Consider the following 26,114-nt stretch of genomic DNA (forward strand, 5'->3'; position numbering starts at 1 on the left):
GTGAAGAGAAAATAATTGCCCTGCACTTGTGGGGTTGGTTGCTGGTAGGCCCACTGAGAGATTAGTTATGCCGCAGTGCGCCTCCTTTGGAGGTGGCAGCGAATAGATACCCCATTTTAAAAAAAAGACCAACATAAATAATTACAAGATTATTTCTCTTCTTCAAATTGGGGCTATAAAAAATGATTGTCACTTATATTTTTCATAAATATGTTTCTTCTATTGATTGTTTCTTATGAAGGGCACAAATGCTGAAAAAATAAATCATTCCATATACTTTATACAATATTAAATGCCCATCAATGTAATTATAGACCATCTATAAATTGTGGTAATAGGGAGGCTATCTACACAACTTATCTTGACTTATTGCTTGAGAGCTTAGGCTACCAACTAAGAGATATTGTGTTCGAGTCTTGTGTATGTGATGTGTCTGTGATTTTGTCTTTGTTGACCTCAATGTCCCCCCAAAATATAGGAGAGGCTATATCGATAGAGTTGGTTAGTGAATCGATTCAACTAATTCAAAACCCTCTTTGCTTTTTAATATACAATTTTAATATTGAGGGATTTTGTGTGATAAGCAATCTTTCTAACGAGTCTTCATATTATTTTGAATTTATTTAGCATTTAATTTTGCTTTGAAAATTAAATATTATTAGATTCTTCTGAATTACTTCAAGATATTTAGCATTAGGATTTAAAGAAAATTACATCATATATTATAATATAATTTGTATCATATTTGACTAATAAATTATTAGATTTATTTTTAAATTTGTAATGTATATAGATAATTTTTATTACATTAGCTTTAAACTAAATTTACTAATTTTAAAGTCCACCGTAATATAAATGATTTTAGAATAATTTTCTTAATTATAATTAGATGTTATGATATTTTTACTACCAAACAAATTATTTTAATATCTTTCAAATTTGGGATAATTTATAAATAATTTAGATAAATTTAATCTTTTAGGGATTTATATAAATCTCTTTATTTCATTCTATTTATAAATATAACACTGAAATTTGATATTACAGATTTATAAAAATGATATATATAAAATATTAAAATTTAAAATGTTGAAATAAAATGGTATGGATCCCCTTTATATAAACCAGAAAATTGTTACACTCGTTGCCGTCTAATTCGTTAAAATTTAATTGTGACGCTGCTTCTCCATGGCGTAGATGGCAATGGAGGTTGAAGGTATCCTACAATAGTCTGAAACCTACAATACAACAGTGAAATCGACGCTGTAGCTTTTCCTCTTCCCTATTTCTTTCATTGTGAGAAATCCTGCAATTCGAGATCCCCTTGCTTTGAGGTTAGAGATATAAGGCTTCTGTGGTGGCGGATCGCTGGAAATGGCGCAGGTCGTTGAGGAATGGTATAAACAAATGCCCATCATCACGCGGTCGTACCTCACGGCCGCCGTTGTCACCACCGTTGGTTGCTCCCTCGAGGTGCTAGTTTCGCTATATTTTTTATGGTTCCAAGGCTAGGGTTTGTTTTTGACAGCTTGCAGAAAATAGATATGAACTGCACTTCCATTTTATATATCTCTTGTTTGGTCATGGCTCGGTTCAGAGTTTTTCTTTTTGAAAATTTCGCACTTTTGTGGTAGTTACTGAAGAAAGTCTCATAATGCTCAAGATGGCATAGCGGATTGTTACTTATAAATCATTTTTGATAAATCTCTTGGTCGATATATCTATTTTCAAATGATTCTCATGCTTTTTTTCAGTTTAATGAATTTGGGTGGTTTGTTCTATCGGACAAATGACGAGGGTGTAGGAGAATCTGTAATTTTCCTAATGAGGTGTTGATTATCTTTTGACAGATAATATCTCCGTATCATTTATATCTGAATCCCATGCTCGTTGTTAAACAATATGAGATCTGGAGGCTTATCACAAACTTCTTATACTTCCGGAAGATGGGTAAGATATAAAAATGGAAAATTAGCGCTTTCATTTACCTGTTGCACTGTTGATATTCATATGTAACAATCAATCTCGAACATTTTAATTTAATAGCAATACTAGAATTTCTATCATTTTCATGCCCGTGGAGTTGCTTTTGTAAAAATTAACCACACTTTTTGTTAGAGTATCTGTGGTTTTATTGAACGTCAATACGGTGCTTTGTACTCAGGCTTTACTATAAGTTATTGGACTGATAAGCGTACTGTGGGATTGATTGCATGCTTGCATCTGTACTTAAGAGATATTTTGATTATTGACCTTTTTCTGATTCCGTGTGTTTGTATTCATCGTGTGAACTTAATTCTAGATGCTTTCTGTTTAATGTTGTTTTACATAGCAAGGGGGATGCTCTTCCTCTTTCCCCCCTTTTGTAAAACAATGATTCTAAAAGCATTCCATCAATTTATATGGAGTGCAATTTTATTAGTAATAGATCTAGTGGCAGGATTGTGACATTGAGTGATAAAGTCATTAAAAAGAGTGCACTTTTTAGCTAACTTAGGTTTATTGTTGAAAGCGATGATGAAATAGATGGGGATATTGTTAGTAGAATTAAAGTTGGATGGTTTAAGTGGATTAATGCATCAGGCCTGTTGTGTGATAGTAAAGTACCCCTCAAACTTAAGGGAAATTTTTATATAAGATGGTGGTGAGACTTGTAATGTTTTATGGCGCAGAATGTTGGCCATTAAAAGAGAAGCATATAATTAAGTTAAGTTGTTGCAGAGATGAGGATACTCAAGTGGATGAGTGACATACAGAATGTGAAACGAGTATATATGTGACAAGATTGGAGTAACTCTAGTGGCAAATAAGATTAGAGAGAGTCGCCTTAGATGGTTTGGTCACATGAAATGTTAACCTTCTGATGACCCTGTTAGGAGAGTAGATTTATTTGATCCATCCTATGTTAAAGGTAGAGGTAGACCTAAAAAGACTTTGTTAGAAAGTATTAAAAATTATTAGTTTTTATTAGATTTAAATGAGAATTTGACTCTTAATTGGACACAATGGAGAAAATGATTCATGTAGCCACTAGCCAACCTTACGTAGTGGGATAAATGCTTATTGTTGATGCTGCATATCAATCGAATCCTCTAGGTTGGCATCTCTTGTGCTATTTTGTTGAGATTTATTTGTAACTTCCATGAATATTTGTTATCTTTAAGATATTAAGCATACTAAATGTTCTTGTATTTTTTAAAACTTATATGACTTGTGTTCATATTTTGTTTTTTATATGCATAAATATTATTCCGTCTTTGCTAATGATTTGATCCTGCTTTTGACAGATTTGGATTTCTTATTCCATATGTTCTTCCTTGCTCGATACTGCAAGCTACTTGAGGAGAACTCATTCAGAGGAAGAACAGCTGATTTCTTTTATATGCTTCTGTTTGGTGCCACAGTGTTGACTGGAATTGTTCTCATTGGTGGGATGATACCATATGTTTCACAGAAATTTGCAAATATTTTCTTTCTCAGCAGTTCATTGAGCTTCATGATGGTTAGTGAGAAATGTCATTCTTTTATTATAATATTATTGATGTAGAACGGGTAGGAGGATTGGGTCCTAAGGGTCTTGAAGAGCAAATCGAGGGGTCTAAACAATAGCTTTTGACTCTTAGAAGTCTTGGACAACAACTCTTCTTCCAACACATCAGCTAGAGGTCTTCCAAGGGCTGAAGAAGAATGGTGGACAGCAGTTTTCCTCTTCCAGATCAGCAATTTTTAGAACTTCCAAGTTCCAAGAGGTTTGGATGCAAGACAATGAAGGAGATTTTAGGCTGCGGTTGGAGGAAGGAGTAGAATCACTGTCACGTGGAGTTTGGGGAGTTTAATGGAAGAAAATCCCACGGGACAACATTGAGAAATTTCAGCCAGCAAAGGAAATTACATAAAGGATTTAATTCCCCAAGACAAAAGGCTGATTTTGGCAATGAGAAATTCTGGACGGCGCACAAAATCTGTCCAAAAACTGGGCAGTAACTTGGACTATGACAATTCAGGATTTTGGCTCTCTAGATGCAAGAAAACTAGATGAGTATTATGGGGAATTCTCTGCCCAGCAGTGGCGGGGAATCTGGAATTAATTTCAGGGTATAAGGAGCATGCACCAAATAAGTCACAAACTAATATGGAGAGAAAGGGGAAAGGGCCGGCTAGTTATGGGAGCATTAATGGGCTGATTGAAGGCTTAATTGGGTGCATTAATTAGATAGGAGAGAGGAAGGGAGGAGGGGGCGGCAGCCCATGATGGGGCTTGATTGGCTTATTAATTGAGGGAATTAATTTGGTTTGATTGGATAGGAGAGAGAGAGGGAGGGGACCGGCCATGCAAGGGGCTTGATTGGGGGGATTAGGGAATTCTTCCAAACTTAGGATCTAAATTATGGAAAGAGGATTAGATGGAAATCTCTAATTAATTTCAGATTTGAAAAGATTGTGAAGTTTCTAAATTAAATCAATCTTATTTTAGGAAAGGATTCAAATTCAAATAAATTTGAATTTGAAATTTGAAATCCTTCTAAATTTAAGATGATCCAAATTAGGTAGGTCTTCAATTCTTTCCCTAGAAGAAATTTTGGAAAGAAAGGAATGAGGGAGGGAATTAAGGATTCTTTAATGCTTCCTTAATTTTGGGGGTTGGATTTAGAATGAATTAAGTCATCCTAATTAATTCAAAATCCATGGAAGGAAAATTTGAAAACTTTTCTAAAATAGATTTTATAATTTAGGAAATAATTTGAATTTCAAATTTGGGGAAATTTGAATTCAAAGACCAACTAAATTATGGCAATCCAAAAATAGGAATTATCCAAATTGGGCAATGGGGGATGGGAGAAGGTGTGGCCGACAGTTTGAATGGGGCGGGTAAGGGGCCTGAGGCCAGGTGGAGATGGGGACGACGTGATGGTGGAAGTAGGGAGAGGATGAAGATGACGACTAGGAACAACAAGAAGGAACAAAAATGAAAACAAAAGATAAAAGATAAAACCGCGAGCCTTGGACTCTTCCGAAGACTGACGGGTGATATGTTGCCCTCCTCCAAGGGAATTCAAACCACGAGCCCGGACCCATCCTGCGGCTGGTGGAAACTCCGACTTCCTCACATAGGGATTTCACTAACGTTCTTCCCAAAGAACACAAGTGAAAACACAAATTTTTTTATTATAATTCCATCATCCAATACAAGAGAAGGGGCCTCTATATATAGGCCTCTATATATAGGCCTCAAAAGAAATTAAAAGACACATTTGCCCTTTGGGCTTATATAAGACAAGAGGGTAATAAAGGGAAATTGTAAAATTAAATCAAAATACACTTAATAAACTAAAATAAAATAAAGTGATCTTGGTCGTCGATCTTCAGCTCCTCGGATAGGCATGGACGGTTGGATGTCCGCATCAATTATACATTTGTTACCTTTGCCAAATAGAGGGCAACAACAAACAACTCCACCCCCTACCCCACAACACACACCCCCAGCATTTGAACCATCATGATCCTTATTATTCGCCTTATCTCAGTTGTTTGGATCAGTCTTTTGAATTCTTGTTCCCCATTCATTCCCACCGACTTATATATTAGGTGCAACACTAGTTTGTTTTGCACAAAATCTTGCGCACTACCTAGGTCTACACCTATTCTTTCCTTTTCCCTTTTTTACAATGAATGACTAATTATTTTGATAAACATGCTATATAAAATTAAAAACTCGGAGCAGGAGTATTCTACTCTCAGATATTTTGTAATAAGCATCTAATTGTGGAGTTATGGGTGGTTTTAGTTGCGAATATGCATGTCTATGGTGCTGGGAACCATATAACATTTTGCACCATCCATTATATTTATCAATAATCTTGAAGGTAAATTGCTTCACCTTTAAAAACAGTGTTAATAATAATTTTCTATGCTTCAAAAGCATTGGAGGTTTGCTTTTCTCCATAACAACAAATTTATTGCTTGCTTTTATCTTTAACCTTTAAATTTGACAGTCCCTCTTGACCACCAGTAATTCATCTTTTGATGACAGCCAGATTTATGTGAAATTGTAATTTGGTACAAGCCTTATTACCTATTCTAGTAATTTGGTGCAAGTCTTTTGATAAGATTAGAGAGTTGACTTAGATGGTTTGGTCACATAGAACGTTGATTTTCTGATGACCCGGTTACAAGAGTAGATGTATTATATTTGACCTATGTTAAGAAAGGTAGAGGTAGACCTAAAAAGACTTGGTTAGAAAATATTAGAAATGATATTTTTTTTAATACCATTTAAATGAGAATTTGACTCTTAACAAGGCACAATGGAGAAAAAAGGATTCATGTAACCTATTCCACATAGCGGGATAAAAATTTGATGTTGTTGTTTTGGTTGAACATACCATATTACAAGAGGTTTTTGTATTGGCTCTCTCAACCTAGATTTTTTGGCAATTTAACATACATATATAAGCGCAATGAGTAAACATAGAATGAATAAGTTCGTCCTTTTTTCTTGTTGACGTGTGTCTTTAGAATTCTTTCATATGCTTTGGAGTTACAGATGATTGATTCATCATTGATGACCACTTCATAGTTAAATTAATTCATTTTTCATATTGTAGGTGATCTTTTTGATGACCAGGACTAATAATGATGACCTTTGCATTGTGTTTTAAGAATTTAATTCTGTATAATAGAATTAGGGTTGATCATGAATGTTTATACTTTTGTAGATGCAATGCATGCATATTATTGACAGATTATTTTCTCCTTAATTGAAACCAAAACTCCTAACCAGATTTTTTTAATTGTTTAGGTTTATGTGTGGAGCAGACATAATCCGCTCATTCACATGAGTTTTTTGGGCCTTTTCACCTTTAGAGCTGCTCATCTTCCATGGGTGAGTGCAAATATCATTTTCTACTAAGCATATACATTAATGATGTGTCTAGAATTTAACTTCATTATTTCTGGTGTGAGACATTTGGTGGTTGTAATTTCTCTCAATTTCTTAGAATATATCAATTGACACATGATATGCTTGTTATCGTGGAAATTGTAGATTATGGAAAATTATTGTTAGATTGGAATTTCTATTGTGAATGTACTGGTCCTCATGATAAAGGCAATATCATTTGTTGTGGAAGGTATTTAATTGACTAGTAAACAATTTTGATATCCCGTCAATATTTATTAAATTATTGTACAATGTTTGTCAGTTTTCAACTCGAAATATCCATGGATAAAACTTTTCTAGTTTTGATGGTTCTAACCGCACAGGCCTATGCAATTTTGCCATTGCTCTTAGATCATAGGTCTATGGTTTCTCCATAAATATGATCGTTACATAACTTTTTGATGTAACTGGTTTAAATAAGCTCTTTATGTAGTTATTTATTTATCTCCTAATAAAGGCATTTCCTCACTTCATTATAGTAATCTTCATGTTCATGGCATCATCTTAGCCCTTTTCTAATTTTTTATAGAACCTCTAAAGTTTTTTGTCGTTTGTGTGTGTTTTGGATGTCTAACTTATTTATCTGGTAGCTGTTTCATTCTCCCTTCATGTTAGTCTAAAATGTGTGTTTCATCACGATATTGTCTAGTAGTTTATATCCATGTAGTTATTTGCTTTATTTTATGCATCGTAGACCACATGGCTGTCTAATTAAACCCATTTTGAATGTCATATGATTTATTTGTTTGTAATGTGCCTTTAGTTTATACATGTTTTTTTTGCATGGATCACTTGTATTTTACTTTAGTGCCAATATCTCGATCATTTTGGCTTGACTTTTTGCATGTACTTCTAGCCATTTCTTTATTTCTTTATAGGTAAGAGATTTATATTTTTATTAAAAAGTCTAGTGGTTGCACTGTTATTTTTCTCAATATAGACAATTCATAAAAATTTATTCATTAGTTAACTAGAGATATTGGCATATACATTAATGACTTTTTTTCTCCTATCCCGTCATTTGATTTTGATTCTCCAATATCTTCTTCACCATCTCATGAGATCAAAAACCTTGTCTTCCATGGAAGATATTCGATCCTCCACCGTTGCTTTCATTTGTCTCATTTCTCCTTCAAGGCTTTATTCCAACGCATTCACTTTCTTGGCCTCCATCAATCCCTGTATTTTTGTAGACTCAAAAATCTGGATCTTGAACCCAAAAACAGCAAACAACCCCTCCTGCGACAAAAAATAAACATCTGGTTTTCACAAAAATTGCTCAAAAACAGTCCCAAAATCTGCGCTAATACCAATTGGATAGGAAACAATAGGAAAACAGGAATTTAATCCTGCAATCAGAATTTTAGCGGTTTGATCAAGCAGAATTTAGTGTTTTTATGGAATAAAAATGCAAAAAAAAAAAAAAAACTCTTGATTGCTAGATAAAGAAAGAAAATAGCAAGGTACAATTGATCCTCTATTCAAGAGGAGGACCAATATTTCCAAAACTCTCTAGACACCACTAGAGCCCAAGAACACCAAAGCACTCAGAAAATTAGCCACAAAAAGATGCCCTAACCCTAGTACAACTTGTCAACTCATAAAAGAAAATACAAAACTAACACCAAATAACTAAACAACCCTCAAGCAATTTGCATTAATTATTGGATCCCACCCCATAGGAAAGTGGCTTAACAGCCTGCGAACAAGTAGGCTGACGCCTGCTGTAATGCAGGAGCTGACCCATTGTTTAGGCCGGCTGGACCGGTCCTGGATCTGTTTGATTGTATCATAAAGCTGTTATTCTGTGGAAAAAATTAATGTTCTTCTTCTCCACAATGACGCCTGCTGTGCTTCCCGAGTGCTCCCAGGAGCTCGAGTCGAACTCTTGAGCTTACGAGTTAAAGGATGAGTCGATTTCGAGTTCATTTTTTTGGTTCAATTCGAGTTCGAGTTCGAGTTCGAGCCAGCTTTCTGATTGACAAGCCAAGCTCGATAACGCCACTATTCGACTGTCCACAAAATTTTAGAATCAAAGAAGAAAATGGACCTATTAGCGTAGGGGCTATATCCTTTGAGACTTGCATGCTTTAGCTTCAACATATATTTTCCCCAATTAATTGAAGTCCTTGTGTCTTCAATTCTCACCTGTCAGGTCTTTCACCTTAGAAACATGAGTATTATCTTCAAAATGGTTACAAACACGAACTTTGATTTGTGTTGGACAAACATTTTTTTTTTATGGCTTGCCTACTTGAATGGAGATTGAGTGAGGTCAGGGTTATCTATTGCATTGAATAGTGTAATGCATCTATCTAGATCTTAGGAGATTAGGCATTCATATAATTTAGAATATTAGCAAGGATGGAGGTAATTGAATTTTCATTTTGAGTAGCTATGCAAATGATTAATCTTTTGTTTATTTGATGCTTAGTGAAAAGGTAGAAGAAGGTCAGGTAGAATGAGCCACTGTATAATTTTTTTTAGATGAAGTTTTGAAAGTGTATTGATACCCTAATGCCTTAGAAACATGAATACTCTGAATTTTTTTCACGGTGTGTAATATTCTATAGGCTTTAAGGATCTCTAATAGAATGACTAGTGCCTTGCTAGTTTATATTTTTAGAGTAATGGAAATTTAAGGTGTGGATCTATTAGTTTTCAAAAATATTTGAGCTGTATTGTTGAACTGAGTGAGCTCTTACTATATTTTTTCTACGTTACATAAATGTTGACTGAGTATTTATTTGGTTGCCTGCCCTTTCTATACAGGTCCTTCTGGTTTTCTCTATTCTTGTTGGAACCAGCACATGGGTTGATCTTTTGGTACGTTGGCTGCCTTTCTTAGTTATGAAAATGTTAAATAGAAATAATTTGCCTATTCTGCATTTGCTGATAGAATGATCAATATAATAAACTATCAATGTGAAGGAACTTCTTTGTTATGTGTACTAAATCCTTAGCTCTATCTTGATTTTTCATGTAAACTTAAAGTTATTTTCAGATCCAGTTAATTGCTGATAGGTGGCTGATTGTCTGCCTGCCCCTGATGGCAATATTGAAATTGATTTTGGTTTCCTTGTTGCCCACTTACCTTGCATTGAAATTAAGGGTATATTCTGTTTGTAGAAATCCGTAGGGAATTCCTTTCTTAATGATCATGTGGAATGTATATCAGAAAACTAAAATGAGAAAATGAGCAAACTGTAGCTTTCTAGTCTGTATTGCTTTAACTTCGAGAGAGCAGCGAAGTGACTCTAAAACAATGAAAGAAAAGAAATAAAAACCAGATGATGGCGTGTTCTCTTTATGTGGTTGTATTTCCAAAAGTTTTACTACACGAATTACTATGTTATTCCGTTGAAATTCTTCTTTGACTTTTTTTAGCTCTTTATCTGGACTCTGGAGCCTTTTAAAATAACAATGTGCTGCAAACACCAAACCAAAATTAATTATTATGAAAAAGATACAAAAATAAATAATTGATTTTTTGCTGGATGAATATGTCGGAAATTTGTCTATAGACCCCGCAGTCTTATACTCATAAATGCAAAGTCTTTAAGCACCGATTATTGGAGGGACTAAACAGCTAAGTTGGACAAACAAATTCAGAAACTGCAACAATACTCTAGAAAATAATACTAGCAAAACAGATAATTAAATAGCTGAGTACGAGGAAAAATATTAGAAAGTGACAATTAATGCCCTTCGGGACAGTTGTGCAAATCGGAATATGACCAGTAAATCTGACTTAGTTGCTGCGCGTATTACTTAATTTGAGCTGAAAACCTGTTTTATTTTGAAACAGGTATCTAACCAAGTTTTCAGCACACAAGGCGGCGTAACTGCAGTTTTGTTTTCCTTCTAAGAGCTTATTTAGTTGTTTGAATATAGAAAACACGTTTTTAAAAGCAATGATTAAGCCCATACCTTTTTGCTCTAGTCATGGATGTTCCTACTAGACATTTGCAAGAGGAGTTACTTTGGTGTATGTTTTTTGTTGATGAAATTCTTCCTGTTGATAAGGCTGGAGATAGAGTTCAAGATAAACTTGAATTATGGAGGTCAACTTTGGAGTCTAAAATTTTTCATTTGAGTAGATCTAAAACCGAATATATAGAGTGTGATTTTAGTAGTAATAGATCTAGTGGGGTGACTGTGACTTTGGGCGATCAAGTCATTAATAAGATAACATATTTTAGATATCTTGGGTCTATTGTTCAAAGTGTTGGTGAAATAAATGGGGATGTTATTAGTATAGTTTAAGTTGGATAGTTGAAGTGGAGGAATGCATCAGTCATGTTGTGTGATAGAAACATACTGATGGACCGGGTGAACCGGTCCCGCCTGGACCGGTGCGGGTCTACAGGCGGAAGAGAGGGGGGGCGGGGAACCGGCTGGACCAAGGGTACCCACCCACTTAAGTGGGGGTATTTTGGGGATGGGAGGATCTTTTGGAAAGGGTATGAAGGGAGCCATTAGGGTTTAGTTTTTGGCATTATGAAAAGTGTATTCTCTTTCTAGTTTTCCTTCCTCTAGTCTTTTTCTTGTGCTTTTCTAGGATTTTCTTGTGGGAGATCTTGTCCTTCTCGAAGTGGACAAACTTATCTTGTTTTCTCTTGGCTTTCTAATGCAAAGGTTCTTACTTTTCATCTCAACCCTCTTGTGATTGTTTCTCATTTGGTTTTGGTGGAGAAATTTCTCCTTTTGGAGGGGAAATTAGGGCAAACCCTAATTTGTGAAACCTAAGGCGTATCACATACCCCTCAAATTTAAGAGAAAATTATATAAAATGTTGGTGAGACGTGCAATGTTTTATGGTGTGGAATATTGGCCATTAAAAGAGAACCATAAAATTAAGTTAAATCTTGCAGAAATAAGGATGCTCAAGTGGATGAGTTGCTTCACTAGTAGAGACAGAATGTGAAAGGAGTATATACATGAAATGGTTGGCTTTGCTATGACGGCATATAAGATTAGAGAGAGAGACAGAGAGTTGCCTCAGATGGTTTGGTCACATAAAATGTCATCCTTTTAATGACTCGGTTAGGAGAGTAGATATATTATATTTGGTCTATGTTAAGAAAGATAAAGGCATATCTAAAAAGATTTGGTTAGAAAATATTAGAAATAATTTTTTTTATTAGATTTAAATGAGAATTTGACACTTAACAGGATAAAATTGTGAAAAAAGATTCATGAAGCTGACCCTACGTAGTGAGATAAAGATTTGATATTGTTATTATTATCATTTAGTTAGATGTGAGGTATTAATATTTATTTTTTAGTGTTACAAACACTTTGATATTAAGTAGATGCAGAAATTGAATAAACACCTTGCTAAAAGTCTGATATCAACAAATCCAGAAATTGGCAGGAGGCAAAATCTAAAGTAGAACTCGCACAAACACTTATAGATTGAAATTATTATGAAAAAATGACAAGATACAATTGGAGAGGAAAATTCGGCTCTCCACAAACCCTAGACACCGCTAGAGCTCTCACAATCTAAACCAAATTCCCCTTTTAGCAAATACAAGCATGCTAAAAAAATTGAACCATAGGAGAAACTATATTTAGCATACAATTACCAAATCCCAAAATTGCCCCTTGCCTTTTCCCTTTAGACCACCCCTCCCTATTCAAATTTCTGCTATGGGCTCCACTCTAAAGGGGATGAGATTTCCCCCCCTCTTATGTTCATTGTCCGCTTGGCTTCCGTCAGGTGTAGACCCTGGCCAATCTAGGATGGATCGGCCGAATGACTGGTCCAGTGAGGATCAGTTCAATAATACCCCCTCCCAAAGACTCGCCTTGTCCACAAGGTGAAAAGATGGCAACTGCTACTTTATCCTCTCACAAATGCTTCCAGGTGGGGTCGTAGTCAGGTATGTTCTTCTATTGAATGATTGAATCAACACTTCCTTGATCCCTCCCTTTCCTCTTCGTGCCCCTTTTAACTCCAATGATTTCAACACCACCTCCAAATTCTCGGTCAGTGTCACTGGTAACTCTAGACTTGATGTATAATCACTGATAGCTCTCCTCAACTGTGACACGTGGAACACCAGATATATAGTTGTGGTCGGGGGAAACTTCAATCTGTAAGTCACTGATCCAATCTTCTTCAGTATCTCATAGGGGCCAAAGTACCTTGAGACCACCTTCTTGTTTTTCCCTGTTAGCTATCATCCTTTTTCTATAAGGACGAAGCTTCAAGTATACCCTATCACCTAGCTCAAATTGAATGTATTTTCTGTGCCCATCCGCCTGCTTCTTCATGATCTGGTAAGCCCTCAACAGATGCTTTTTTAACTATGTCAATACCCTATCCCTCTCCTCCAAGTACTGTTCAACCGATGAGACTGGCGTGCTACTCTGCCCAAAATGCATCAAGTGAGGTGGGTCCCTCCCGTACTTCACTTTGAAAGGAGTCATTCTTGAAGCTGAATGATAGGAAGTGATGTATTAAGTAATCTGCCCATGCCAACCGCTTGGTCTATAGCCGAGGTATCTCTGAAACAAAATAACTTATATTAACCCTCATGTGTCTAGAATGATATTTTTGGGGCATCCTCCCCTCTTATCCTGATCTGACAATACCCGAATTTCAGATCCATTTTTTGTGAACACCATAGCTCCACATAGCTTTTCCAGTAACTCATCAATCACTAGAATATAAAACTTATAAGGCACAGTCTCTTTATTCAGGACCCTATAGTTCACACAAGTTATCCAGCTTCTATCCTTCTTGACCAACAAGGCTAGGCTAGAAAAAGGACTCACGCCCAGTCTGATGATCCCGACCTCCAACATCTCTCGAACCAGTATATCAATCTCATCCTTATGGATCTAGGGATATTGGTAGGGTCTAACACTAATCGGTGGCACCCCTTCTCTCAAGATGATGGTGTTATCTTGCTTCCTTGGTGGTGGCAATCCTTGAGGTGGCTGAAATTTCTCACTAAGATGTTGTATCAATGGTTGTATTGACAAGGGGATGTCTCATCTGATCCCCTCCAAGCACTGCAACTCCACCAGAAATCACCCCCCTCATTTTGTATGGTTCTCACCATGGCTTTGGATAGCCCTGCATCTCCCCTGATCACCACTCTCCTTCTCTACCCCATCACTTCCATCGACATTGCTCCCTAGTTGACCTTGGTGTCTATCGAAGTCTGCAGTCATTTTATCTCCAGGATGATATCAGTGCTTCCTAACTCCAATGGAAGTAAGTCCTCCCTCACTTGGACCCCCTATAAGGTTAGACTAAAATTTTTAAAAGATTTTTTAAATTTTCAATTCCCCCCCCCCCCCCCCCCCCCTCTAAACACTCCTATGCATGTATCCACCTTTCTGGTGCCCATCATCACCCCGTAGCACTCGGTGCCCACCAGCTTCACCTCCAATTGATCCACGTTTTGGTTGGAGATGAAATTGTGGGTAGCCCCACTTTCTATCAACACCACAATCTCCTTGCCTGCTATCTCACCTCTCACCTTCATGATGTGATTTCGAGTGAATCCCAGAATGGAGTTTAGGGACTCCTCTACCATTTCTAAGTATAAATGGGTTGTTTCCTCTATGAACTCCTCCAACTCGTCCTTGCTCTCCTCTTCTCCCTCGCAAACAATCAAGACGTGAAGGGATTGATTCTTGCATCTATGCTCGGTGTAACATACTTGAAGCATAATCCTTTTGCCCACCTCTCTTGCACCTCCACATCTGTGAGATGGCTGAAATTTCTCCCATAATGGACTCCAATGTCCCTCCCCTTCAGCGCTTCCCTTTGCCACTATATATTTCTCCCTCTGATGTTTTTCTTCTATTCTATGAGCTAGCTCCATCATCTCCTTTAGCCCTCTGGGCCTCAACACCCTGAGCTCTGCTCGGATATCTCCCCTAAGGCCCTTCGTAATAGTCCGAACTTCTCCCGATATTCCATGATTGTCCTCTCCTGAGTTAAAGCATAGAACTGCTCGTGGAGGTCTCCTTCTTGAATGGTTCATAAACTTTTCAACAAATAATCCTTAAATCCCTCCCATGAATAAATCGGATACCTAGCCTCCCTCCACTGAAACTAGGCTAGGGCTTTTCACTCCAAACATAACCCCGCCGCCATGAGTTTTTCTTCTTATGTCAGCACAATGATAGCAAATTAATGCTCCACCCGATACACCAAACCCTGAGCATCTTCCCCTTTAAAGATCGGCATCTTCAACTTCCTTGATCTCCTATCCATCCCCCTATAATTTCTCCCTCTGATAGTTCCTCCTATGTAATCATGGTGCGATTCTCTCCCTTCATCCCTTGGCTGATTTGGACCCCATGGTTCGGCCCAACCACTGCATCCTCTGGTCCCCCTCCCACCATGCCTGGGGGTGGTCTCTTAAAGGGTTCGGCCTCCCCATTCCTGCTTCCCTTTCATCTGGAAAACCCATTCCACCTGTCCTTGGAGCCACCCCTGATGCACCTGGTGGTCCTTGAGGGTGCTTTGGACTACATCTTAAGCATCTTTTTCATCATATCTTCAAAGTTTCCAAAACGATTCTCGATGACTGAGAATCTTCCCTCCACCCCATAATGTTTTCTTCAACTCCGACCTTGATTTGTTCCATCTCGCCTTCCAACGCATCCATCTTCTTGCTGCTAGGCTCCAACAACAAGAAGGTGTTGTGATATCAATTTGATAGGAAGTAGATGCATAAATTGAATAAACAACTTGCAAGAAATCTGATTTCAATGAATCCAGAAATTGGCAAGAGGCAAAATCTGAAGTAGAACTCACACATTCAGACGAACGAGCCATGGAACATTACTTTTTGTATGGTAAATGTATGACCCACGCCAGCCCTGTGAAGGAGCAGTAATCCCAGCTCCTACGAAATGATCAGCTGGTGTACTAAACTAAAAACTTTTTATCTGATTTATGTTCTTTTTTTTTCAGGGTGTGATAGCAGGCCATGCTTATTATTATCTCGAAGATGTTTACCCCCGAATGACAGGTCGGCGACCCCTCAAGACTCCCAGTTTCATCAAAGCTTTGTTTGCAGATGATAATGTTGTTGTGGCCCGACCAGGAAATGCCCAATTTGCCGCCCCTCCTGTGCAGGAACCCCATCAAGATTAATCATACAATGATTCATAATATTTTAACGGTTGTTTAGAGTTCCAAGCTTTTATAATATATTATTGATATTCCAAGTCAGTAATATTTATCTAGAGGCATATATTTTCTCTGATGTTGGCCACTGATTTTTCTTAATGTGGGGTCGGTTTGGTTCCATGAAAGGTTTGATTGGTTTTTAGTCTTCTGTATATACTGTCGCAATTTCCTTTTTTTTTTGGTCCTTAAGAACTGGATTCTGGGCAGTTTATGTGTAAATGCTCATTCTAATAACAACAAACTGCCTTCTTTTGAGCTGTTTTTCGAATTGGTAAGGCTGCAATCAAGCCGAGCCGAGCTTCGGTCTGTTTGGATTCAAGCTCGTTTGTCAAATCATGCTCAAGCTCGACTCGAAGCTTGTCGAGCATCTTGGTCTGCTGTTCAAGCTCAAGCTCAAGCTCATTTAAAACTCCATTGTTCGAGCTCAGCTTATGTTCAGGTTTGAGCTCGTTTAATTTCGAGCTTGTCGAGCCTCTTATCAAGCCGAGCAGCTTGGTGTTGTTCCGCCCAGCCGCTTGCTTGCTGGCTGTTCGCTGTTAAGTAAATGGGCTGCAAATGTATTTGTTTTAATATAACAAAATCCCTCCACTCTAGGCTGTGTGGGGATAAACCATCACAATTTTTTTAATTAATTAAGGTATAATATTTTTTTAATTAAATGAGGCATAATCAACTTTTTTAATCGAGCTTTTTAACGCGCATATTCACGAGCTTTAAATGATGTTGTTTGTAAACATAAATGAGTTGAAAGCTAGGTTGCTCAAAATTGTTTATTTAGCTATTGAGAATTGTCAAAATTGTTCATTTATCTTATCAAATGAAAATAAACGAGCTCTTATCGAGCCGATTCACAAGTAGTTTGTCGAATGCTCGATTCATTTACAGTCCTGGAAATTAGGAAGCTGCTTGATTGAGTATAGCATTAAGGAAAAATGTAAAGTTTTGAATATTTAAAGTATTTTATGCTCCGATTTGTATCATCCTTGATAAAATTGTGTTTAATTGAGGGGAACACATCACTTAGCTTAAGCCTCTTATTACATACTAGCTATTGTGTTCTTGAAGAAAAAGGTTGTGGAAGGGCCAATGATCCTTATTAACATGGATGGCAATGGTGTAAATGCCTACACATTCACTTTGACATCAATATTTAGTATAAATTATTGAAGAATGAAGCTATTAACTCTAAATTATTAGGATATTGATATCAATGATATATTGATCTGATGATTGGTGTTTCTTAGTAGGCTTTTCATTGTGTAGCAAGATATAGCGTACCTGTTGATGAAGATAGAATAGAGCTTAAAGGAAAACAAAGTTTATGGAGGTAGGAAGTGGGAGAGATTCTGGCCGGTTGTTTTTCCCTTAAAAAAAGAGGAAATTATACACCAAACGAGAAGCCTCAATGGTGACCATGGGATAGCTTTCTTTATTATTTTTTAGAATAATTTTAAAGCATAAAAATTTTTTGAATTAAGAATTTTGTACTAAAATTTACTTTAGAAATAATAAAAAAGTGAAATCTAGAATGAAGTTGCTAACAAAATAAAAGCAAAATTTCACAAAATAAAATTTTTATAAATGTATAACCCCACAACTCAACTCCCACCAAAGGTTGAGGATAGGCTCAAACAGGATTAATTATTTTGTGCGGAGGCTGAATGTCGTCCGGAGACCAACCAGAATGTGTCACGTCACCCCTTGCTTGATACCGCGGCTCGATACTGCTGACGTGGCGCATTCTGGTTGGTCTCCAGACGACGTTCTATGTCCTGTCTCTGCACAACAAATAATTTCTCCTCAAACAAAGGCATTTAAGAGCAAAAATTCAAAAGTCAACGGGCTGCTACGGTCATGTAGAATCTAATGATTCTTGTGAAAGGCAGGCAACAAATTTTCTTATTGCTTGCCCAAAGCTCAACAAAAGCTTCCCAATGCCAATCCATAGACCAACGGATCAGAGCCCAACATCACAAAATGAAACTTCCATGCATAAGCAGAATACAACGAATAGATAATAGAGCCACCCCCAATAATTCGATAGGTGAGCCCAAAAGAGCAGTCGGAATGATGAAAGAAGGAAGCAACAAAGAGAAAGCCAACGTCCAATGGCCATTTGGCAAAGATGCCTGATATAAATTCTGAAATGCAATTGACAGTTTAAAATAATATCGAATGTTCGCTTCAACAAAAACATTAACAACACTAGGTCTTTGTCCTACTACATGGAGTCAGTTACATGAATTCTTTTTCTTCATTGTGTTCTATTGTGAGTCAAATTCTCCATTAAATGCTCTGTTCACCAACCAAAAATGCCAATGCCATCTCCAATCTATGGCTTCTAATTTTCCCTCTGGAAATATGCTAGTTGTCTTCCATGGTGGACGAAGGCCATATCAATTCCAAGAAATGCTTAAGTAATACTAGAAAGGCATTTGGGCACAAACAACTTAGGCATCAAAGATTTGGTATCAAGAAGAAGATAACGACAACTGGAGATGTGAACAGCCAGCAAAGATCATCAATGGGAGCTGTATGCGAAGAAGAAAATGGTGGTGGCAGTTGCAGATTGAGGCCGCAAGGTTTTCAGCTGATCCCGAGATTTTGACCGATCAAACTGCAGGTAATAAAGAAACTGGTTGTAACAATGGAGCACCTGAGTGAGATTCTGGCAATCAAGCGTCTTTGAGACCAACCCGGTGATCATTGTCAGCATCCAAGAAGATGTCCTTGGAGAAGAATTTCTGCTTCCCCAACCTTAACTTTTCCTAATGCATCTTTTCAAGTCCTCTCTCTTTCTCCGCAAAATTTTTACACCTGGAAGTGCTGAAAATGGTTAGAAAATGGTTATCATTGTGATTGAAAAATAGGAGAAATAATGAACCATATTGAGAGAAAACAGTTGGTTTTGGTGTCAAGATTGCTAGAAAACAAATGTCACCCTCAAGATCAAAATTGGCTTTGATATTACTTTAAGCAAAAGGATATATAGAAATAAATCAGAAGCAATATATAAATTGTCAACGAGAAAAATAAACATATTTAGAATATATAATTATGTAAGATACTCTTTTAATGTTTTAAATATTTTTCATTGAGTTATACTCACTCCTGTTGTTTATATCTGTAAGTGAGTTTTCAGCAATGAATGAGAGGCAGAAATGAGGCGACTTTAAATTTATATCTGGAAAATATTTTTGCAAATCAACTGGGAAATTACTCTGAAAACTAGAACAAGATGCCCATCTGATTGGCTAAAAAATGTTGAAGCTTTAGAAACAAACAATGTACAGTGTCAACTTTCCAGAGAATGGAAATGACATTATTATAAGTTATTGGGATTCCAGAAATGGTGCACTACAAGAAATAATACCGCAAGCAGGTAAAGTCATTCTAGCTAATTTATCTGATATATCACAAGCCTATATTTTTGATCTCTTTCGGAATAAATTTTCAGTATTCGTTACAGATAAAAACATACCTCAACGTTCCACAATCTACATAGGCAAGCTATCTTCAATCTTATTCCACAATTCGACATTCCATGAGAATTTTCCCTTTACCATTTCCACAATCTCCCTTGCCTCCTTGACCTGTGAAGCTCCCACAAGCCCATCGACAAGCACCTTCATCGTAGAGAACCGTGGCACCCAGTTCCTTTCCATGCTCTCCCTGCAAATCGCAAGAGCCGAACTAAAATCCCCACCTTTACAAAGATAGTGCACCAAACTAAAATAGCAGCTGCTCTGCGGAACCAAACCTCTCCTCCCCATTTCTTCAAACAACCTCTTTGCCTCCTCCAGATTTCCTCTGCAACAATAACCTAACACCAAATGATCGTAAGTCACCCAATTCGGTTCCAGACGCCTAACTCTCATATCCCTCAACAACTCCTTGGCCTCATCCGGTCGCCCAAGCTTGCACAAGCTCTGAATCCTAATGTTATAAATCGACAACCCCGCATGCCGGCCATGCTTTTTCATCAGCCAAAGAACCTTCTTCACATCATCAAACCGTTCCTCGCGATAAAACCCAGAGAGAGAGATGCTGAATGTAGTCAGATTCGGCTTGATTCCTTTACGAACCATTTCGTCTAAATAGGAATAAAACGTTCTGGATCCTCCAGACTCGCAGAAGGCCTTGATGACGGTGTTGTAGGTGACAATATTAGGTTTAATACGGTAGGAAACAGGGAAGTCGCGGAAGAATTCACCAGCTTGGAGATGCTTATTGGAGAGGATGCAAGCGAAGAGGAGGGCATTGAGAGAGCGGAGAGAAGGGGACGAGCGGAAGGCGGAGAGGGCGTCGTCGAGGAGACCGGCGAGGCCAAAGAGGGAAATAGCATGTGGAAGATGTTGATCGGAGTGGAGTAGAGGCGTGAGGAGTGAGCGGAGGTGGTGGGGGGACGAAGAGAGAGAGGATACAGCGACCGAGAGGGCGGCGCGGCCGAGGTGTTGGGCGGGGGAGAGAGATGCGGTGCGGCAGATGTTGAGGATGCTAGAGGGGTCGGTCTCGGATTTGAGGAGCGAGATAGCGGACAGGGCGCGCTGCTTGGGATCGCCGGCGGCGAGGGTGAGGACGGAAGGCGGGGACTTTGGAGAGGTGGAGGTGGAATTGAGAGGGAGGAGGTTGAGGGGTTCGAGTTGGGAGGGTGCGGTAGAGAGGCTGCGAACTTGGAGGTAGGAGATGATGCGGCGGTGGAGGAGACGTGGCCGCATGGCTGCGGCCTGCGGGAGTTCAAGGAGCCATCAAATTTAGAAGCTGAGGCTGAGGCGCTGAGCAACGACCGCGGGGAGCGGGGATCGGGGCGCCGGTAAGGGCTTGCCGTTTGTGAGTAACAATTATTAGATCAGGTGACCTGATAAGTTTGTACGTCAATAATATATTGTCATATGTTCTTATTTTTTATCGTGCGGCCCGACGATCCGACCGGATTAGAACCCGGGATTGTTATGTTCGAGTATTGTAAGGTATTGCTAGGTATTGTTTGGCAATAACGAGAAATATCGTTCTGTCAAGACGAATACCGAGCAATACCTAGCAATACCGAGCAATACCTAGTAAAACTTGGTATTGCTCGGTATTGTTAGGTATTGGTCTTCACATAATGGCATTTCTCGTTATTGTCGAGCAAAATAGACCAATACCTAACAATATCGAGCAATACGCGAACATAGCAATCCCGGGTCCGTTCTGGATCGGGTTGTCGGGCCGCACCGTAAAGAGTAAGAACACGTGGCACTATTTTACTGACGTCCGAACGTAGAGCTATGTCAAATCACTTGACCAAATAAAAGTTCGTTTGTGAGAGTCGCTACATTTTATTTTATTTTAAGGTCAAAACTCTACTAGTCAATTCCATTAACTATAGATTTTTGAGTCGCTTAAAAGACATTTACACACGCATCACATATATAAATTTTAAACTCAAAATTTCTTGATAGATAGTCAAAACTTTCAACCAATAAATCAAGACGGGCCATGTTAAAATTTAGTTGTTACAAATAAAAAAAAAATTAAAGCTTTTTAAATAATAATTTGAAGCATTGGTTTTGCTTGTCTAAAAATTTATCATCGCAGTAAAACATACACAAGTGTAAGAAGTCGCGAGTAAATTATAACATTGGATGGACTAATTTTAATTATTAACTGTGTTGACATAATATTAAGATTTGTATGGGTAAACCATTTCTTAATAACTTAATCAAATAATGATTATGGAATGCATCAATAATAATTACACATTTTTTTTAATCATGTAATAATGACATTTAATGTGATCAGTTATGACTAATCAATAACTACATCATATTCTTAGGTATCTTGATGACCTCTATCTAAGACACTCCTGTTCTTTTACTTATCATACAACCATGACAATCAAATCACAAGAAAGCCCAAAAAGCTCAAGTTACAAATTGAGAACTTTAACTCGGCTCACTCGTATTAGACATAATTAGATAAATCTTGAATCTGTTATCAAGATACACGTGGACACCATTCATTGGTCAATGTATTTAATTTCTCTTATAAATACCTCTGTACAAACTGATCACATAGTGAATTATACACATCTTCTATTTTTCCTTCCGGCCTCTTCTTTGATTTCTTTCTTAGCCTTCCTCTGTCTCCGGTTGCTCACATGGTATCAGAGCAGGTTCTCCCGTGAATACCCTGGCTTCTTGATTTATTTTTCTTCCTCTTACCCTCCCGTTGGTTTATCTCAGGCGTTCTATCTCATGGCATCCTCCTCATCAACCGCCGCCACTACTGACGCAAGACAAGATCCGACTGCCATTCTCGACCAACAACCCATCCCTCAGCAGCTAAAATTTCTCATGAGCAACATCAGAAGCATCATCTCCACTGCCCTCACTGCAGACAACTACCCACTCTGGCGTTCTCAGGTCCTCAAAATCTTCAAAGCCAATAGGTTCGACGGCTTTCTTGACGGATCTTGCACCTGCCCACCCGCCACCGATTCTACCTCTGCACAAAACTGGCTCCTCATCGATCAAAATCTCGCTGTCGTGCTCTACTCCATTATCTCACCAAGCATACTACCATATGTTCTTTTGCTTGAACATTGCTCCGACATTTGGGACACCATCACTTGCCGCCTCCAGTCGTCCACTCGTTCAAGAACCATTCAGCTCCGCAACGAACTTCATCACGTCTCCATGAACACACAGACTATGTCGCAGTATTTGCTAACTATCAAGTCGCTCGTCGACGCTATAGCTGCCACCGAATCTCCGCTTGATCCCGAAGAAGTCATCTTCTACACGCTTAACGGTCTCCCGCCCAAATTCCAGGCGTTTAAAACTGCAATACGGACAAATCTGCAACCTATAAGCCTTGATGACTTGTACACTCTTCTTTGCAATAAGGAGTTGAATCTTGTCCAAGAAGCATCCAAGGATCTCCAAAACTTGCAACTAACCGATCCCTCCACTGCCCTCTCTACCTACCGTGGCAATAACCGTGGACGTCCAAACAACAAAAGTCGTCCGGCGGCCAACAGACGATCATTCCGCCCCTGCTTAGACAAGCCCAATTCCCGCTATGTCACCTGTCAAATTTGTTCAAAACCAGGTCACTTCGCCCTCAAATGCTGGCACCGTCACGATCCATCTTACTCAGAAGACAACACCAAAACAGCCCTCTATGCACCCACCGAAACCACCAGCTCCAATGATTAGTTTCTTGACTCGGGCGCCACAAGCCATCTAACTGCCGATCCATCCCAGCTCCACTCAATCAAACCGTACACTGGCAATCAGCAAATTACCCTTGGCAACGGCAACCAAATTCCAATCCACAACTCAGGAAAAGGCATCTTGCCCACCCCGTCAGGTAATCTTCATCTCCAACACCTTCTTCATGTACCCAATCTATCCTTCAATCTTATTTCCATTCATCGGCTAACCAAGGACAATAATTGTATTGTCCTATTTTCGGCTAACGGCTTTAAAATTCAGGACTCGAAGACGGGTCGTTTACTACTCACGGGTCCTTGCCTTGACGACCTCTACCCCATACGCTCTGCTCACCGCAACTCTCACCTAGCTCTCTTCTCAGCTCAAGAAATTCCCAACCTATGGCACAAGCGACTCGGTCACCCCGCGTCCGCCGCCGTGCAACACTTACGCAGATACATTCCATCTATCTGTAATAACAATAGTACTCACTGTAATTCTTGCATATTAGCAAAAAGCCATCGTTTACCGTTTGCTCGTTCAACTACTCATACCTCACATCCCTTTGGTTTAGTTCACTCAGATTTATGGGGACCAGCTCCAGCAATATCTATTCAAGGATTTAAATACTATATCTCTTTTATAGATGATTATTCCAAATTTTGTTGGGTTTATCCCCTAATTAATAAATCAGATGCATTATTTAAATTTACCGAATTTAATAATATGATCTCTCGTCAATTTAACGCCAAACTTAAAAATCTTTCGATCAGACGGAGGAGGTGAATTCATCAACGGTAATTTTCAAAACTTGTTCCGGCAGCTTGGCATTCAACACCAGTACACTTGCGCTTATACCCCACCTCAAAATGGGGTCGCCAAACGCAAACACAAACACATTCTTTAAACCGTTCGTTGTCTTTTATTTGAAGCTCATCTCCCGCACTCGCTCTGGGTCAAAGCACTTCTCAACTCGGTCTACCTAATCAACTGCTGCATCAGCCCCTACCACATACTCTACAACAAACCCGCCAGCTACGACCACCTCAAAATTTTCGGCTGCCTTTTGCTATCCCTGGCTAAAGCCGTACAGCCCCTCCAAACTCTCTCCTCTATCCACTCCGTGCGTCTTCATCGACCATGCCACCGCTCAAAAAGGTTATCGTTGTCTTAATTCTAGCACCGGTCGTGTTTACATTTCCCGCCATGTAATCTTCAAAGAAGTCCTCTTTCCATATCGTCCCAAAGAACTTCAGCCAACTCAAGAACAACCTCTCAGTCCCACGCCACCTCTCCTGTTCGTTCCCGCTAACTTGCAGCACACCAACAAGGTCACTCAACCCACTCCTGACATTACCACCCCACCTCCCTCTCACACCACCTCCCCTCCCTCTACCACAAGCCAGATTGCCACTTCTGTAACCAACCAACCCATCCCCATACCCCCTACACATCACATGATCACCCGGTCCAAAACCGGTAATCTCAAACCCAAGGCTGTTCTAAACCTTGTTCACCGCAACTCCCAACCCGTCCCTGACCCTGTCTCGTACAACGAAGCAGCTCAACACGAACACTGCCGACGTGCAATGTCGGACGAATTTCAGGCGCTTCAATCTCAAGGCACCTGGGATCTTGTTCCCCCCTCTGCCGATCAAAACGTTCTCGGGTGTAAGTGAACTTTCCGCACCAAATACCTTGTCGACGACACCGTCTCCAGGTACAAAGCTCGCCTCGTCGCCAAAGGGTTCAATCAAGAACACGGGTTTGACTACAACGAGACATTTAGCCCCGTGGCTAAAATGCCCACGGTCAGAATCTTTCTCGTCATAGCTCTTCATCACCGATGGAAAATCCATCAATTAGACGTCTCGAATGCATTCTTACATGGCACTCTCACTCACACCGTACACATGAAGAAACCGCCCGGCTTTATCGACGCACTTCTTCCAAATCACGTATGCCGGCTGAAAAAGGCCCTCTACGGCCTCAAACAATCTCCATGAGAATGTTTTTCAACGCTCTCCGGACATCTCATTACGCTCGGATTCAAGCTAAGCTCTTCCGACACATCTCTCTTTATCTACCATTACAATGAAATAACCATGTATTTTTTAGTGTACGTTGACGACATTATTCTTACTGGTAATTGTCCGAACGCAATCAACAATCTCATCACCAACCTTAGCGCCAAATTCACAATGAAAGACCTTGGTACCATTTCCCAATTCCTCGGGATACAAGTCATACACACCTCATATGGACTACATCTAAATCAAAGTCGGTTTGCACACACCATTTTATCCCGGGCAGGTATGACTAACTGTAAACCGGTCTCTACACCCTTTCAACTTAAATCTTCCATTACAAACTCAAACTCCAATGCCTTCTCAAATCCATCTCTCTATTGCCACCTCGCCGGATCACTCCAATACTTGATGCTTACGAGACCGGATCTGTCATTCGTCGTCAACAAAGTGTGCCAACACATGCAGAATCCAACCATCGCCCACTTCGAAGCTCTAAAACGCCTTCTTCGGTATCTCCAAGGAACCATTCATACCAGGATACCTCTCTTTCGCGACAAACCACTCCTCCGATCATTCGCCGACTCAGACTGGGCAGGCGACGAAGTTGACCGAAAATCTACTACAGGTTTTTGCAACTTTTTAGGATCGTCTCTCATTTCTTGGACAGTCAAGTAACAAAACGCCGTCGCCCGCTCATCGACTGAAGCCAAATACCGGGCACTAGCCGCTGTCGCAACGGAAGTCGTCTGGATTCGTTGTCTTCTCCGTGAACTCAATCA

General features: G+C 39.1%; 2 protein-coding genes across 4 annotated transcripts; one reads left to right on the forward strand and one right to left on the reverse strand.

Moving 5' to 3' along the window:
- Positions 1-1,140: 1,140 nt before the first annotated feature.
- Positions 1,141-16,182, forward strand: LOC110114414 (derlin-2). The gene is made up of 6 exons (XM_020847279.2): positions 1,141-1,473; positions 1,851-1,950; positions 3,288-3,502; positions 6,800-6,883; positions 9,713-9,766; positions 15,888-16,182. Exons 1-6 carry the CDS (start codon positions 1,375-1,377, stop codon positions 16,068-16,070), a joined length of 735 nt encoding a protein of 244 aa, XP_020702938.1. The 5' UTR covers positions 1,141-1,374; the 3' UTR covers positions 16,071-16,182.
- Positions 16,183-18,224: 2,042 nt separating this feature from the next.
- Positions 18,225-20,201, reverse strand: LOC110114402 (pentatricopeptide repeat-containing protein At1g61870, mitochondrial-like). Of its 3 annotated transcripts, none has more exons than XM_028699406.1 (2): positions 19,588-20,201; positions 18,225-18,906 (listed from the first exon to the last, which is right to left on the reverse strand). In XM_028699406.1, the coding sequence occupies exon 1, from the start codon at positions 20,192-20,194 to the stop codon at positions 19,604-19,606; it is 591 nt and encodes a 196-aa protein (XP_028555239.1). In that variant the 5' UTR covers positions 20,195-20,201; the 3' UTR covers positions 18,225-18,906; positions 19,588-19,603. The 3 variants fall into 3 exon arrangements, with proteins under 3 accessions (XP_028555239.1, XP_028555238.1, XP_028555240.1); XM_028699405.1 differs by having other exon boundaries at positions 18,225-18,923; XM_028699407.1 differs by having other exon boundaries at positions 18,225-18,932.
- Between the last annotated feature and the right edge of the window lie 5,913 nt (positions 20,202-26,114).

Source organism: Dendrobium catenatum, unplaced genomic scaffold (assembly GCF_001605985.2).
Source record: "Dendrobium catenatum unplaced genomic scaffold, ASM160598v2 fragScaff_scaffold_1280, whole genome shotgun sequence".
NCBI classification, from domain to species: Eukaryota; Viridiplantae; Streptophyta; class Magnoliopsida; order Asparagales; family Orchidaceae; genus Dendrobium; species Dendrobium catenatum.